We start from the raw sequence: 16,633 nt of genomic DNA on the forward strand, positions 1-16,633 counted from the left end.
ATTCTCTTATATATTTTAAAAGAACAGAGATGCTCTGTTGTTTAAAGAAACCGTACAGTTTCTTATTTTTAGCCCATGCTTATAGGATTGAGCTGTGTCAGGGGAATATCTGAAAAACCTTGGTTAAACAAGTGTCATCAAAGACTCATCTGCGTGGCACAGTCCAGTACCATGCTCTACTGTGATACTCAGTGGCATTTTCTGAATAATTTCAGAACTGAGGTTTTGGTTTGTTATCACAAAGATTCACTGAAAATTCTCAAACCCTGAAGTTTTATATCTGGATCAAAACCAAATCAAAACTTGCTAGCTATTAATTACTTGCTTAAATTCCCTCTATAGTCTCCATGAAGTCAGGTATCCTCCTGCCTTGTGTCATACTGATATCTTTTATGTAATTGCCATCCGTCTCTTCAGTGATATTGTATATTTGAGTGCGAGGCAGCAGCTGCCTTTGGGGTGGCCCAGGGCAAGCAGCTAACACACTTCTGCACTGCAATGAACTTAACTGAGTCCTGCAGATAAGCAGTAAGTGCAGAAGATAATGTCATTTCTAAAGTACTTCACCTTCATGTTTATGAAAAGAGAAAAACTGAAGTTCATTATCGAAATCACTCATACCCTCTTTATACTGCTGCTGTACTTTGGTATTTTGGTTGTAAAAGCACAGCAAGGAACAGCAAGGAAATCCTTTGGGACTGCTTACTGTCTTCCCCTCCCAGTTTCACCGGAGGCCACCTTCTCTGTGAAGCAGACCTTTCCTAGTCTCTCTCTAGCCCAAAGGAAAATAATGAGAGTACAGGATAGCCTCTGCTTTCAAGGAAAAGGAGTGCTGCTTCTACAGACATGAGACTTTTGCCCATATTTCCATCTGTCCTGTGTATTTTTCCAAGACGTGCCCCTCAGCCAGACCAGAAGGTTTCTGCTTGTGAAGGTGATGCTCCTCAGCCCTCGGCAGGCTGTGGGGCTGCCTGCATTCCTGGCACTGAGTGACGCCGGGGTGTCACAGGTTGTGGGGCTGATGGAACCTCTGGCCACCAGCAGCTGGCTGTGCGCACAGTCCCCAGCCACCCGCTCTTTCCCTCTGTCACTTTTTTACCATCTTTGCTTTGTACGACCGTTGTCTGTGCTGCAAGCTCTGGTGGAAGCAATTGATTGACTTTGGCTGCTGCCAATGGATGGTTTACAAAAAGGGAATGGAAAAATAAATCGCTTCAGCCCATTGGGATTAGCACCGGCAGCGAACACATGTAGAACAGCAGAGTGAGCTGTGACCTGCCAGCAGACGGGCGGCTGAGCCCCCACTGATTGTTGCCTCTTCGCTTCCTTCGCGCTCTTTTAAAATTTCAGATGGGGATGTGTGTGCCAGCAATGGACTGGACCAGATACCAGTTGGATTGGTTGGCCATGGTGAAAACTGATTCCCACCCAAACCCAGGCTCCATCACAGCCTAAATGTTTGCAAATACTCTAAGGCTTGTTTGTGTTGCTACAGGATCTGAGCAGGGAAGAGCGGTCATTGCACTGCCATCCCCATCAGCAGCCGTGCCCTGGTGGGGTATGTGGGGGTCCTTGTGCCAGTGGTCACAGAGCACCTCACAAACTGAGACACTGCAGTAACCACCAGACGTATTGTGGCTTCTCAAGCTTCAGTTCTGAGGAAAACTGGTAAGAGGCAACGGACAAATAAAAATTTCAATAAGCAAAAATGCCAAAGACTCAGAAATGTCTCAGATCCCTCTCCCCTGTAATTACTGGGCTATGCCAACACTGTTGGGAAACCATTTTCACGGCCATGTGTGCTGATCCTTTGTATATCCCTCTTGTCTGGGATGCCTCCTGCAGTATCATTCAGAGGATGCTCTCTGGATGGGATTAGCTATCTGGGAACTGGTCCATATTTTTCTTGGGACTCTGTAGGGAAACTAATTTTTAAAAAACTTCAAGCAGTGGTGAGCAGCATTTTTTATTATTAAACTACAGAGTCATGGGAAAGGTACCATGAAATTTGGACAACAAAAGGAGAAAGTGATCACTTCTGCTTAGTAAACACACCTAGCTGAGCAGCAGCGAGAACCTTATAGCAAAACCATTTTGTCTTAGTCTGCACACACTGAGAACTGATGGCACAGCAGAGCTAGACCTCTGCCAGGGAAGCAGTGAAGAGTGACTCAAGACACTATTGCTGTTTTGGCTGGTAGAAAGTTTGACTTTAAGCAAATCAGTTCTCTGTTCCTAAGGTTTCCCACAGGTATAATGAAGATAATGTTGCTTCCTTCCTCTGCTAATTCGTTTAAAGGTAACTGCTCAAAAACGGTTTATGAAAAGCAGATGCTATCCTTTCAATAAAGATCTACCACAGGAGTCCACCTGCAGGAAACCCCCCATGAGAAAATGAATTTTTAGTGTTTCTTTCTCCATCTTCTTTTTTTTTCTTAGAGAAGTATTTTGTTTTGCTACACCTTTCCCCATTTCCCATCTCTTTCTACATTCCTCTTGCTTTCTCAGTTCCCATTCTGACTGTCCCCTACAGGTGTATTGGTCTTCTAGTTTGCTCTCTTTTTCAGACACTTCACCAGGTTGATATGCCTATATTTTTCATAAGGCACATGTAACTGCTAAAGAATTTTAGTGACTGCATGACAAGATGTGCAGCCCATCATTTATATGACTTTGATTTCACTACATAAATATTACCTAGCAAGGGGCAAAGTATCCCACAATATGCTGACAGAGATAAGGAGCCAGTTCAGGGAAAGAAAAAGCAGCAGCCCTGCAAAGAACTGTTGAGCACTAAGGGAATTTAATGCATAGGCCAACAATTTGCAGGGAGAGGGGTCTGAAACACTTCTGTGAGTTTGAGGGGGTCCGCTTATTTGATTTCTTGTCTATTTGATCTTAATTTCCCTCAGGACCGAAGGAAGTACAAAGGCCAAAGTACTCCGCGTCTGGTTGTTATTACAGCATCTCAGCCCTGGCCTGCAAGTACAAGAAACTGAATAATAAAGTTTTTAAAAGCATTTAGGAAGTGTGTGCAAGTGCAGAGATCATCTCAGTTTCCAAATGCTCATATTAACTCAGGCCACGTGTCAAACTTTGCTCCCCATAATGTGCGTTCTACCCAGGGTGCAGCCAAGCAGACAGCATTAGCTGATAGGATTCAGGCAGCTGTGGCCAGTGTATGCTCACCCTGGGATACACTTCCACAGCACTGATAAGGGGTTTTAGCTGCTCAACTGCTATTAAATTCAATGGATAGGGTGTGACTAAAGCCCTGCGCTGTACTGCCTGTCTCAGGCTGCTCACATTGCTGGGACAGCCGGCACACATGCTCCAGAAGATGATCTATAGCATTTATAGAAAATACTAATAACCCAAAGCTCTGAATACTTTCAGATTGCCAATGACTAAATAAATCCGGATCCGCAATTGAAAGGCACTTAGTTCTTTTTTAGTGTGTCTTTAAGTAGTGCAGGATGATATAAATATTGAATAAAGGAAAAAATGAGGCTCCGTGTGTTTTGCACTGAAGCTGCAGACAGACTCTGGCACATAAGCTGCTTGCCGGCAGTAAAAAATGCAGTCCACTTGCTGGCACAGCTTGCTACGGATCGTTTTAAAGCAGACTCAGAAAAATACTTATGTATGCAACTTAGAGCCCCAAACTACAGCCTACTGCTGTTCTGCTGTTCAGTATGATCAAAGCATCAGTGACTATAAGCATTTCTGATCTTTGCTGTGCTGGTTCTCCAACTGCTTAATCTCAACTAATTGCAGGGGAGAAGGCGTCTGAGGATGCCACTTCAACCAGAACAAAATGTCAATTCAAACTGGAATTGGAAAGGACAAATTTAAAAATCATTTGGAGTAGATTTATGATGTGTGCTACACTCAGATGTGGAAATTACTCCTGAGAGTTCCTAAGATAAAAAGGTGCTGGATTATTAATTATTGGATTAGAAATTTACACAGGTGCCTTGTATTTAAAATCAGTGAAACCCACTGATTTTAAGGCTCACCCCTTATTTTCACATTTTCTCCAGGACTAGTTCTGGCTCAAATGTTAATGAAAAAAGCCACTCCATATTTATTATTTAGTTGAAGAGTGAAGAGGAAATGGACGGTGATTAAACAGAATCACACGAGTAAGGCTCTGTCTGAAATTTTGCATGACTGCCTCAGAGGTTCATTTTCTATTTCCCTGCTTCAGTGGAGGCAGTTCTCTCCTCAGGAAGGTAGAAATAAACCAGCCTATCTTGCATTTTCTTCAGTGCCGGACCCTCCATTCCTCAGTATGGTTTATAAAGCTTCCTTAGAGCTGTTTGAAACAAAGGGGTGGAAAGAGAAGTGCTAACATCCAACTGCCTTTGTATTTCAATGGTTATTAGAGGTGCGCTTTCCTTAAGCAGATGCTGAATAAATGTACAACATTACTATTTCTGGAACTGTTGAAGAGAGCGTCGTGGCATGCTGAATGCTTTGGATATGTCTCCTTTGTTGGGTAGGTTGGTTGGTCAGACAAATCTCTGCTGTGCTGTGCTCTAGGGACCAGCAGAGAGGGAGGCTAAAATGCAGTGGGGCAGCTCTTGAAAATGAGAAACTTTAGGGATCTTCTGAAAGGAGTCTGGATTTAGGAAAAAAGAATGCATCGCCTCACAACTTGCAACACTGAACTGCAGCTTCTGAGGGTAGGATCCATCACAAGGAGGGTAGACAGGTAAAATCAGTGGTTTTGTGTGAGGGTCTACAGAGCTGTCTCTATGGTGAGCGCTGGGATGCATCCTTCCCAGGAGGGAACGCAATCACCTGGCTTGCATGGGTTGAAAGTACATTGAGATGAAACCTTTAAAGTTGAGACTTGGCTTTTGAACACAGGCCAGGAAGCCTATTGCATCTGATGCAGCCCCGGGGGAGATCTACTCACCCCCAGAGCCATGTGGCCACTTACCACCTCGTGGCAGAGTTCAGTTCAGGTCTGGGCTGTGGACCTTATCATTAAGCCCTATATACAGGTGTAAATACTGAATATAATACTTTACCTGAGAATGTTACAAAACCTGGGACGTCTGTAATTTATGGAACTGAAATTAACATTTGAAATTGAACTTCTTTACCTTGTCCCTCCTCCCTGTGTCTTTCCTGCCTGAAATCCTGGCTTTGGACAGCAGTCGGGTATACCATGACCTGATCAAAGGCGTTACCTTCTGCATGTTATTCTTTCTCCTCATCGTTAATCTTCAAATAACATGTTTCAGTCTTTCTACTTCTTCCATGGTTTTTCATCTGCCAATTGTTTCAAGTGATGTATGGACAAGGTGTGAAAGCAAAGGCAATTTGCCTGTTCATGGGTTGTCAATATGTGGCATTTAATCCAGAAGAAGTATCAGTATGAGAAAAACTTGAAGTCCAATTCCAAAAGAACAGAAAAGAAATGACTGCATTGTTTGTCCTTTTTTGTCCTTATTTTGTCTTGTCCTTATTTTGTTTGTCCTTATGTTGTCCATAATTACGTAAGAATTTCTGGTTTGAGCTGTGGTGTTAGAGACAGTAACTGTAGGAATGGTGAAAGAACAGTATTCCATCATATTAAAGTTCATCACTGTTTTAATGAAAACTATTCATTTTGATCCATCAAAATGGCTCCATATGTAATCACGAGGGGCCAAATTTGATCTGTTCAGGTGACATAGCACCCTTAAAAAACACTTTTTATTATTTTTGTAGAATAATATGAAATGTGTTGAAAGCTCATCCTAGGGAGAGTTGCTAGAATACCCTTACAAAACTAACTGCTAGAGCAAAGAATGGCACTATAACATGTGAAACCCATTTTGCCACTGGATTAACTTCTAAGTAAGCTCTGATCTCTCAGCAAGCCCTTGGGATGGAAAAAAAAAAAACCATATCTGAGAAACAGATTAAAATATGTACCCTACAAACCGTTTTTCTGTAATGTCTGTCTTTGAGGAATACCTAGCATCAAAATGTGAGTAGTTAAGATTATCTTTTAAAAATTTATTGCCAACAAAGTCATTCACTGTTTCCTCTGAGAGTTATAAATAACTGTTCCAGGCCAGGAAGAATGAGCAGCACTGGGTCAGGCATGGTGGAGATTCTGTCATGCCACCTACAAACCCAGGCTGCAGACTCCAGCCTGCTCTGGAGTACAAATCCATTAGTATGTGGAAGTCAAAAGCACAGCATTTATCTGTGGAATTAAGAGTCTGTGCATGTGGCAATCAAGGAAAGTACAACTCCAACACCTCAAGATTATTATTTTTAATTACTAATTTCTCCTCTCAGCTAAAATCAGATGTGCAACATTGTTGCTTTGGAAGTGCAGCTGCTCCTGCACAGCAAAGTCTGGAAACTGGGCAAAGGGCTGTGCTGGCGCTGTGAATCCCGTGGTGCAGAGAACTTCTGCTCTGCAGCCTTCATGAGCCTTGTCACGAGTCACAGAGGCACATTAGCTGGTCTCCAGCAATGATCAGCTCATCTTTGACAGTGTGGGGAGCTGCTGGTCGTGCCCACCGAGCAAAGCCAGGGCAGTGGCTGGAGGCTGTGTGGGGAGGGCAAGATGTTCCAGCAGCTGGAGGCCAGGGGAGACAAGTTGTTCACCTACATCCCAACCTATGCATCATTGTATCTTATTCCTGTTATTTTTAAATGAAAAATACTTTCTGTTAAAGCTGGGTTTTATCTTTTAAATACGTTTTGTGTGGAAAAATTGTCAACACCACTGGAATTGCCCATTTGGTGACAATTCTCTCCCCTGCCATGTTTTAATCAAAAAGTTTACACAAACATAAAGGGAATGTGTTATTCATCATAACCTTTTCTTTTATCAACAAAACACGGTGTTATTCATATGGCTTTGGGATTTTTGGTTTTGTTTGGAAATTGAAGTCTTCAAGAGTGATTTAAGAAATATGTTGTGAAGGAAGTCAGCAAAATGTGAAAACAAAAAATGAACCCCGTGAGACAGAAGCAATAGTAATCTGTCAATAATATTGACAAATACTCAGCTCCTCTGTGGCTGGTGTGAGTCTAGAGAGGCTGTTGTTCCTGCTGTATCACCAGACACACTCTAGTTCAACTTCAGCTTCTGGAGCTGTAGATAGAAATTACTGAGTAAAGTCCTATGATCTCTGGCTTGAGAAATTCAATGTAGATCATCAGAAAATGGTCCCTGTTGGCCTTAAAAATCTATGGATTGTAGTTAATAACTTATTCTGATTAATGTTATAATAGCGCTTAGAATATATAGTGCTTTCCATTTTAATATCCTACCCTGAACATTAATCATCCTTCTTCAAAGCTGTGACTGCTGGATACCTTTCATTGCCATTTTATGGGTATGGAAATAGAAATGACCAGAGTGAGATGAGTTGCTCAGTGCCAGCTAGAGAAGCTAGCTAGCAGAGTCACGGTCAGGAAGACTTTTTTTGCTCTTACACAGCTATCTTCAGATTTCTCTCTTCACAACACTCAAAGAAGCTCCCCAGGTGTCTAAAAAGTCCCACAGAGATCTGAACTGGACCTGGAGTTGCCTGACAAGCTTGACAAAACTCAGGTCATGAGCTTTACCTGTGACTCCCACTCAGTGGAAGGGTAAATTAGACCAAATCAGATCTGAGTGGGTGTAGTTTTTGCCCACAGAGATTTGTTCCAATTATGGTTTTATATTTTCCACCCAAAATACAAGCCATAATTAGGCATGTATCTCTAACAGGTTATAGGATGTTGGGGGTGGAACTGGGGAAGGCATGTCCAGGAGCATGTGGTTCCTTTGTCCCTGCTGCAGAGGACCTTGGAGAACCTTAGACATCATTCCTTGGGCTGAACAAATTTGCGAACAAACAGCTTTTCTTGCTGAAATTTTCTACTACTGTTCTGAAACCTTCTCAGACATGGCCTTTTGCTGATTAATGTAGCCTTTTTATCACATCTGAACATTGTGTCCAAATGCAGTGTTTTACAAAGCAGCAAAACCCATAACAAAGCAGAATCAATAAATACAGTGCAATGCCCTTTGGCGATTCAAGCATTCTGTTAAAATTAGGATCTGATTATAGCTGTGGAAACCTGTTTTCCTGAATCCTAACAAACACATTTTGCTTTACATGAAAGCTGTTCAAAGCTGTGGCCAATACTGGCTTTGAACAATCCATAGTTTCCAGCATATTCTTTCTCTTTTCCCAGATAGGCACACACTGTGCTGACACATTGTTCTGAAAAAATCTTATTTGCTACTTTGAAACTCCCCCCGAAACAACAAAACACAAATAAGCAAAACCAGCCAAGAATATCACCAGGAGAGGGAACTGGGACATTTTCAATGCATTGTCAAAGCCAAAGAGTTTTCTCGTGATGTATCAGTTCTGACGAAGTTTTCTAACAGAGACTGAAGAAAGGGAGCTGTCTAGCTCAGCTGATAGTGAATTCACTGAAGCCCCGATCCAGGACTCGCGAGATAAAGGTTCAAGTTTTCCTTTGAGTCTAAGTGGCCTTGAATGAAAAAGCTTACCCTGAACTAGGCATGGAAGGAAATGAAAGATGATTTTTTCTACCCCTTGTTACTGTGCTGCTGACCATGAGACATGAAAAATATCGGATGTGATCCCAATTTCACACAAATATTTTATTTTAAACATTTGCCTGACAGGTTTTGATTTCTTTCTAGCCAGTCAGTACTTTGAGACCTGAAAGTTGTCAATGAAGTGAAGGGGTTATTTGCTAGTCAGCTCTAGGAAAACACTAAAAACTTAACTACCCAGCCTGCTGGAGATTAATAAAGAAATATGAAGCAATAGCAAACTTCCACAGGTTGATTAATTGGCACTGAAAGCTTTACAACTTCTAGTGTAGCAAAACAAGAGACTCTTTCAGAGGAGCATTCTGGGGGTCTAGCATGATAACACCAACAATAAAACCATGAATGCTTTCGCAACTCTTCTAAGTCAGGAGATTGCTGGTTTCTCTGCCAGGTTTAGGAGCTAGACCTGACCCTAGGGACTGGCAAAAGGCTTAGCATGGCAGGCTGCGTAGGGCGTTGGACCTCTCCTTTGGACTACAAAAAGCGATGGGATTTCCAGGGGCCAGAACGCACGGACCACATACTTGCAGACCCACTGGCACTGCTGCTCTGAGTGCTGCACTGGGTGGGTCCATCTGAGCATAGGGATGCAACAGCTACTGCTTCTGCAGCTTCTCCCTCAGGTGCCGTTGGAAGGGCTGCAAGCTTCACAGCAAAGGGCTTGGGCCAGTCCCCATCTCTATATGTTCTGGTCCCTCTGACATGACTCTTTCCTCCCTCCTCCATTCTCTCCCTCCCCTGCAGCCCTGGATGAGCAAAGAGTGAGTAGGAGATGCTGGGGGCAGAAAAGCTTCTTGCAGCACTGGAGTTGGCTCAAGCCAGTGTCTGCAGGTCCTGTGTGGGTGCTGTGCATTAGAAGAAGGAGAGGGGCTCCATTCATCCCAAAGCTTTCTGGACTCCCCTCACAGGCTTTATGTTGTTTTTCACCCACTTCCTCTTCAAAGTTGAGCATCACAGACCTCCTCCTGCCTGAACTTTCTTATCCTCACTGTGACCCTCCTGTCCCAGGGTCCCACTGATCCCTCTCAGCCACGCTTCCTTCTCCTGAAATCCCTTTGCTCACCTTCTCCAGAAGAAAAAGGCTCCCCCACCGTCCCAGCATGGACTTATATTGGATGTTGGGAAGAATCTTTGAACTGACTACACGCAGCACCACCTCCACCCCCAGAAAGCCCTGACCTAAATCAGACCAGTGCTCAGACCTGCAGTGCTTGGGGGAACGGAGGACCAATACACCTGGGCTGGGCTCTGCCGTCATCTTTGCCCATCTCAGCCAGCAGCACGCTTCACCTCTGCTCTCAGCCATGGGTGATGTATGTAAGTGATGGAGAGACTTAACCAGAGGTGACAGTCCTGTGACTGTGCTTTCCCTACCGAGTTAACTTGAGTGAAAGCAGCCACACTCTGAAACAGCATTTCAGCAGCCTGGGAGGACTGGGTTAGAAAACAGGGCAATTACATCTAAAACTGATAACTGCACACAGTCCTGAGCAGGGTTGTAAGCTCCGTGACAGACCAGCTTCTAGTTAACTGCAGAAAGTCTTTGCATTTCCTCTGTATTTACTGTGGTAAATCAAGCAGGAAAGGGCCCTTGCTCCAACAGGACTTGATCTCAAAGGAGGCTTACAAAGGGTGCTGTGCTCATGCCATGAACTCAGACTTTGGCTCCACCCCAGTCTAGCCTTAATGAAGTGAAATGACAATTTCTCCTCACCTTCTTTAGTAACCAGTTCCCTAGTCCCTGAAGTAACCCAACAGCCTCATGCTGTGTCTGCAATTCCTGCAGCATCCTCTACATGACAAAGCAATCTGGGCTGACCACAGTAATTCATCCAGTGCTAGGATTATTTCTCCTGAGGCAGTGTTCAGCACTACAGCCTACAGTGTTTCGTGCATTTTTTTTCTTTCGTGTTACTTTTGGGCATGGCTTTCTATGATAATTTTGTTCTGAGATCCCCCAAGGTATTGTTCTGCTCAGTCATATGAAAAATAGGAAAATAACACACCTTTATGCCAGTTCCACAGACAGGCCATTCATCAGCATAAAATCAACTTTACAACCCAGGAGGAAGCTGCTCCATGCATTGAATAGCTACGAGTTTCCAATATGGTTTTCCAAGCTGCAGCAGGCCAGCAGCCGTGACAGGGCAATATGATACCAGGGAGCACTTGTACAATGGAAACAAATAACAGTGTCCAAGCCCAGGGGATGACCTATGATTACCCTCAGTTTTTGTAACAGGGGCAGTATATCAATTCGTTAGCACCTACGTTTTCTTGTAGTTACAAATATCGAATTCCTTTTTAGATTACTGAGTTATTTAGATGATTCTTCTTGAAATGCTTTCCCCCTTACCATCTACTCACAAGAACAGAATTTGTCCATTTAAAAACCCCATGGGATTGGCAGAAGGAAGGCAGAGAGCTCTTCTCCTTGCATGTCCAATAGTGTTCACCAAAGCCAATGCTTTTGGGAGTGATTCTAGCCCAGCTGCTGCCATAAGCATCTTCATTGTATTTCCATCCTGATACATGCCTGCAGGACACTGAATGAGGAGTTCCGAGGTTGGAAGTCTCTGGACAGTCACGGGAGATCATTTCTGTCCGTATCTTGGAGATGGATAGGCTCCTTAGATGGCCTCTGTCTGAGTTGGGCTCTCTCCTGCAAGTCCGCTCAGGGTATGTCTTTCAGGGACTCTGATCTGGGGATTGTATGCTGATACCATCTGGGTCAGCCCCATCTGAACAGAGTGCTGAGTCTCTGGTGTGAGCAGGGCAACCCTTCAAGACAGACCCAGATTTGGCAGTTATCAGAGAGCATTTTATCTGGGAATGGGATGTAAAATCCAGCAGCCAGAGCCACAGGCAAGGAAAGCACAGGTTTGCACACCAAAACCACACTTGAAGTAGAAAGTGCAAACTTGGTTTTCTGGGTAATCTTCAGTTCCCCAGTTTCTTCGAAAACTGGATTGCACATCCCATCCCGTCACCTACCAAGGCAATGATCCAGCTCACGTGGTTACAAGTGGATCCTGTTTAGATGAGAGTTCTGTCAAATGTGTGTGCATGAGAGCTTCAGCACAGCTGTAGGTTAATAGACAAGCAGGAGGAAGACCCCATGTGGAGCAGATGCAATGGTGTGTTTCAGACCTAAAGGGAATGTGGGATAAAACAGGAGCTGGGCTATCAAGAAGTCAATGGTACAAGGCAATACAGCATGTTAGCAAGAGATAGAAAAGCAGCCCAGGGGAGAAGAATGGAGACAAGCCCTGGGGCAGATTCTGTTCGTCTCTTTGGCAGTCTGTGTAGTGAAAAAGAGAGTGTATCTCTAGAAGAAAGATGGACAATGAGGTAAAATCCTGCCAGGGAAGGAGGAGTGGGGAAGTGGAGGATTTATTAGCTCCATATTTTAAGCAATTCATTTTGCTTTTCAAGAGACTCTTAAAAAAAAAAAAAGCCAATGAGTCAAGAAGCCCTAAATTAGCTAGGAAGGCACTTCAGCTAGGAAGGCACTTCAGCAGATCAAGGACTTGATTATTTTGTGGTTGGCCCTAGATTCAGGGGAAGGTGTAAAATATGTGACAAATACCACAGGGGTAGCAGCTGCCCCCATGGCTCCACCTCATGAGCTGGAGTGTGTGTGCTGCAATGGGAAAGTATCAGCCCCCTCAAAACCTTCAGGAATCCCAGGTTAATGCGCCCTAAGAAGTCGGGGCATACCTTACTCTGGTGTACACAAAGGGAGAAGGAATCAGAAAAGGAGGTGTTGTCCCAGGCTCCCTGACCTACAGTGCTGATTTGAAACAGGGGCAGAAGCTGAGTATATGAAGGAGCAATTAGAGTCATGAGGACACTGGGAACATGCCGCCTCTTCACTCTATAGCTGTGCGACAGCTTTGTGGGTGACCTTGGAAAATGATGGGAAGAGTCTTGGGAAGGAGTCTGGCTAGAGAGAATGACCCAGGAGAAACCCATAAAAACTCTCACAACTATCTGAAACCCCTCTGGCATTTCCCAGCATCCTGTTGCTGCAACGCCAGGGACCCTGGCTGGTCTCCTCTCCTGCTGTCACCTGCTCCTGCACCTCTCCCCTCACCCTTCTCCCGTACTCTCTTGGATTGTACCTGCCTCTCCCAAAGCTTCATTTTCACTTGAACTTCTCCATAAGCTCTTCCAGCCTCCTGACATATAGGCACCAAAAAAGAGTTAAAACCCCCTCCATGCTCAGAGCAGCCCCGGTCCAGCTAGATTTTGCCTCTCTTAGAGCTGCCCAAGGATGTATCAACAAACAATTTCTGATCCAAGAAAGGCATCATTGCAAATCAAAGTGAGATTTTATCCTTTTGTCCCTAATCTCTTATTACTCTGCATGAACCTGGCATGGGTGCAGGCTCCCTGGACCTGTCCTTTGCATTGCAGCTGTTCATACGAACCGCAGTAAGGTCAGACTTTTACACATGCTGCTAACTTGGTACCCTGCTCTATCCAGTAAGAAATAAACTGGGTTTCAAGTGCCTGCTAGCTTATCTCCTCCCTTACCAGAACAAAGCTCATAAGAAGGAAATGTGAGGCCTCCCTGAGGGTACTGGGAAGACATGGTGGATAATAGGAAATTTTTGGAAAGAGATTTGAGAAGTGGATTTTACTCATTCCCTATATTGATAAAGGCTTATCATACTCCTTCGCAAAACCAGAAACCACATGGCGAGACACAGTTTTTAAATGTTAATGCATCTTTAGAGAATAATCAGTAATGTTTGATGGCTTGCGCTAGCTCTAGGAGAGGCTTCTTTGTTGTTTAAGAAATGAAACAGCATTCATCTGGAGTTTCTTGTCATTACTGGATGAAAGAAAGGTTATTTCTTTAGTAAAGAAAAAAAAAGAAAAGAGAAGATCTGAATGATAAACATCATAAAATACTTATCTTCCCAGATGTCTCTGGGATAATGTAAGCTAAAAGGAAATGCTTATCTCACTGAAGGACAGCTTTTGGCAATATGGCTTTTTACAGAGTGCTAAATTATTTTAAGAACACAGGACAAAGGTAGAGAGACCTGCTTAAAAGAGTGAATTCAAACCAGATGAGGTGCCCCTTGAAGTCCTGCTACTGAGTCACTGTGTAACCTTGGGTAAGCTACACAGCCCTTTCTGCCTCACCTTCTGTGTTGGCGCAATAATTGGTGTAATAACCAACAGGAAAAGTATTTCTGTGACACTGTATGTGTCAGGCATTGCGTGATTATATATATCTTTAAACACAGCTTCCTGGCTGTACTGTTATCTAAAGAAGCGCTGCCTCTACATAGCTGGTAGAGTTATACATAGCTGGTAGAGCCTTTGGTCTCTCATTCTCGAGAATGGACCACATTTTAAAAATAAGTACAGATTTTGGTGCTTCCACTTCTTATGTGAAGTCAGGGGTGCACCAGGAAGCCTGTCTTCTGGAAAGCATGAGGGCCTTTATTCAAGTATAAGGCCTTTTTAGATATCTCTTGATAAACACATAAACTAGGAGGCCAAAAATCACCATTCGTTTTTGATATTCATAGGCACTTCCTTTTTTATTTTTTATTCTGTTTTTCAGATGATGCTATGTCTCCTCATTCTGTAACTCATCAGAAACCTGCCATTTTGCTGTTTGCAATTTGAACATTTACTTCCTTTTCTTCATTGCATAAACCCTGCTGACAGAATGTAGAAATCATGTTGGGTAAGGAAGTGTATTTCCTTCCCCAATGGGTGCATTCTGCTTTCTTGCCCCAGCAAGCTGCTGTTTCACACATGACGAAAAGATTCCAGTTTGGGGAGAATAATACCTAACTGTTAATAAATAACTTGTACAAATAAGAACCGGGACTGAAACTACTCTCTGATGGATTTGCCTGTGTGGAAGTTAGGTCATTGTGTGACCTTGGATGATTAATTTTACATTTCTGTGTCTATGCTTCCTCCTCCATCCATTCTTCTGTCTTGCCTGATTCACATTCAAGGTAGTCAGGGCAAGGACTATTTCTCATTATATGTACATTTAGCAGCCAGCACTATGGGTATTACAGCACTGTAAAATGCATGCATGACTAGGGGCAGAGATCCGAGTGCACCTTGAGCATTGTGCATTGGATCATGTGGTGACAGACACATCTGATAACCAGCCACAGACCTCTCGAGCCCCCTGTCCCTGTTGGGGGCATTCCCTGTGGCTAGGCAGGGGCAAAACTGGTGCAGTGGGAATACAATAAAGACGTGTGTCTGTGATGGCAGGGCAATGACAGGGACATGCAAGTTTAGGGGGGGACAAGATGAGAGTGCTGGGTCATGTGGTGGAGATGGGATGTTTCTTCATGAACAGTAAGTTCTGCAGGTCTCTTTGTGGCACACGCTGGCTCACTGGCTCAAGACCTGAATTGTTTATCCCACTTGCAGGATCACCTCATAAAGGAGAAATCCCTGGAAAACCATGTTTCTGCTTAAATGCTATAGGTATGCACCCAGGGACTCCAAGGCTGGCCTGGTGGACTACATCTAGCCCATCTGCTGTGCAGTGACTACGCAGTTGATTTGACATAGGCAGGATGGCCTGGGAGGGTCTTTCTTAACGTTATTTGCTGCAAGGGCAGGTAGTATCTGAAGACAGTGTGGTCTTCAACCAACACCACAGATGTGTCGTATGGTATCGTATTGTATCATATCGTATCGTATCGTACCATCACCTGCTTCAGACTCCAGCCACTGCAGCCTGGACAGCTCAGGTATAATGTCAATGCAGCCCTTCAACCAGTACGTACTGTCTGAACCCTGATCCTCTGGGTAAGCCTATGGGATTCAGGGATCTCTTTGCTCGTGAGGACCCTTCCCAAGGCATTTGTTTACTGTTGGGGTTGCATTTCCTAGAAGGCAATGTAGGCTATTTGGGACATGTTCCCTAGATGAGCCTTTGAGCCTCAGGCATGCAGAACAGCCTCCCACTGCCTTGCCCAGCTCTGATTTTCCCTGCCCACCTTCCCCCCGTACGTGGGAGCAAGCACCAGTTGCACAGACACGCACACTCTGCACAGTGTGTGCACCAAACAGCCCATGGTGTTCCTGCTCTCAAGTGAAACATTTTCCACAAGCAAAGAAAAAAAAAGAAAGGACTGACCTTAAAAAAAAAAACCAAAAACAAAAAACCCATGCAAAGATGAAAAAGGAGAGGGAAGTTTTTTTAGTTTTTTTTTCTTACAGTCGGTTGTGATTTCGTAGGGGGAGTTGAGGCGCGCATCTCCGCAGGGTGAAGTGCTCACGTACAGATGGAACAGGATGTTCTCCCGCAGCCTGTAGCCTCCCTCTTTTAATCGCACAAAGATTGATCGCTCCCAGTCTTCTCGCCGTTTGCTATGATCACAAAAGAGGTTCCAGGTCATTTGTTACACTCCAAATCAGAAACATTTCTGCTCTCCCTCTCTCTCTGTTTTTCTCCCTCTGTTTGTTTGTTTTTATTAGTACCTGGCATCATATATTTTGCCTAGTGACAACAAGAGAAAACCAGTAAGCTTCTCCAAGTGAAGAAATGTGTAAAGGGGGTCAAAAGTGTCAAAATGCTTTTGATTTGCTTACTTATAATATATTCTAATGATAAAATGTGTGGATTTTTGAAGGGTAACTCTCTTTCCTCACATGCACAGATGCATAAACACAGTGATTTTAAAGAGGTTCTGGTGCATGAAGAAAGGAAAAGTTCTCTTAGTCTTTCATGCGAACAAATCAGCTCTGCTCATCACAATGCCCAGGCACGTGTTTAAATCCCATTAACATCACTGCAGCTGAGATGTGTGTTTGTATGCTCCACTGAAAAGGGCCTGTACTGAAGCACCCACATTTTACAACCCCTGCCAACTCTCCTTGCTCCCCAGGCATTGCTTTTCTTCCCCGTTCAACCAGAGCCACCTACGAGCGCTCCATCTAAGCCAGCACTGTCCTCCTGGTCACTTGGCATTTCTGGAAACCATAAGCCATCGTGAGAAGTGGGGAAAAAACTTGTGCGGGTTTTTCTCAGCAGAG

The 16,633-nt window shown here is 44.0% G+C and overlaps 1 protein-coding gene across 1 annotated transcript in view; it reads right to left on the reverse strand.

The window, feature by feature from the left end:
• ADARB2 (adenosine deaminase RNA specific B2 (inactive)) overlaps positions 1-16,633 on the reverse strand; it is a 320,373-nt gene that overhangs the window by 23,886 nt on the left and 279,854 nt on the right. Inside the window, exon 6 of the mRNA XM_037386933.1 lies at positions 15,816-15,967. Coding sequence (XP_037242830.1) covers positions 15,816-15,967 — 152 coding nt within the window. The remainder of the gene's footprint in view (positions 1-15,815; positions 15,968-16,633) is intronic.

Source organism: Falco rusticolus, chromosome 4 (genome assembly GCF_015220075.1).
Source record: "Falco rusticolus isolate bFalRus1 chromosome 4, bFalRus1.pri, whole genome shotgun sequence".
Classification (NCBI taxonomy): domain Eukaryota; kingdom Metazoa; phylum Chordata; class Aves; order Falconiformes; family Falconidae; genus Falco; species Falco rusticolus.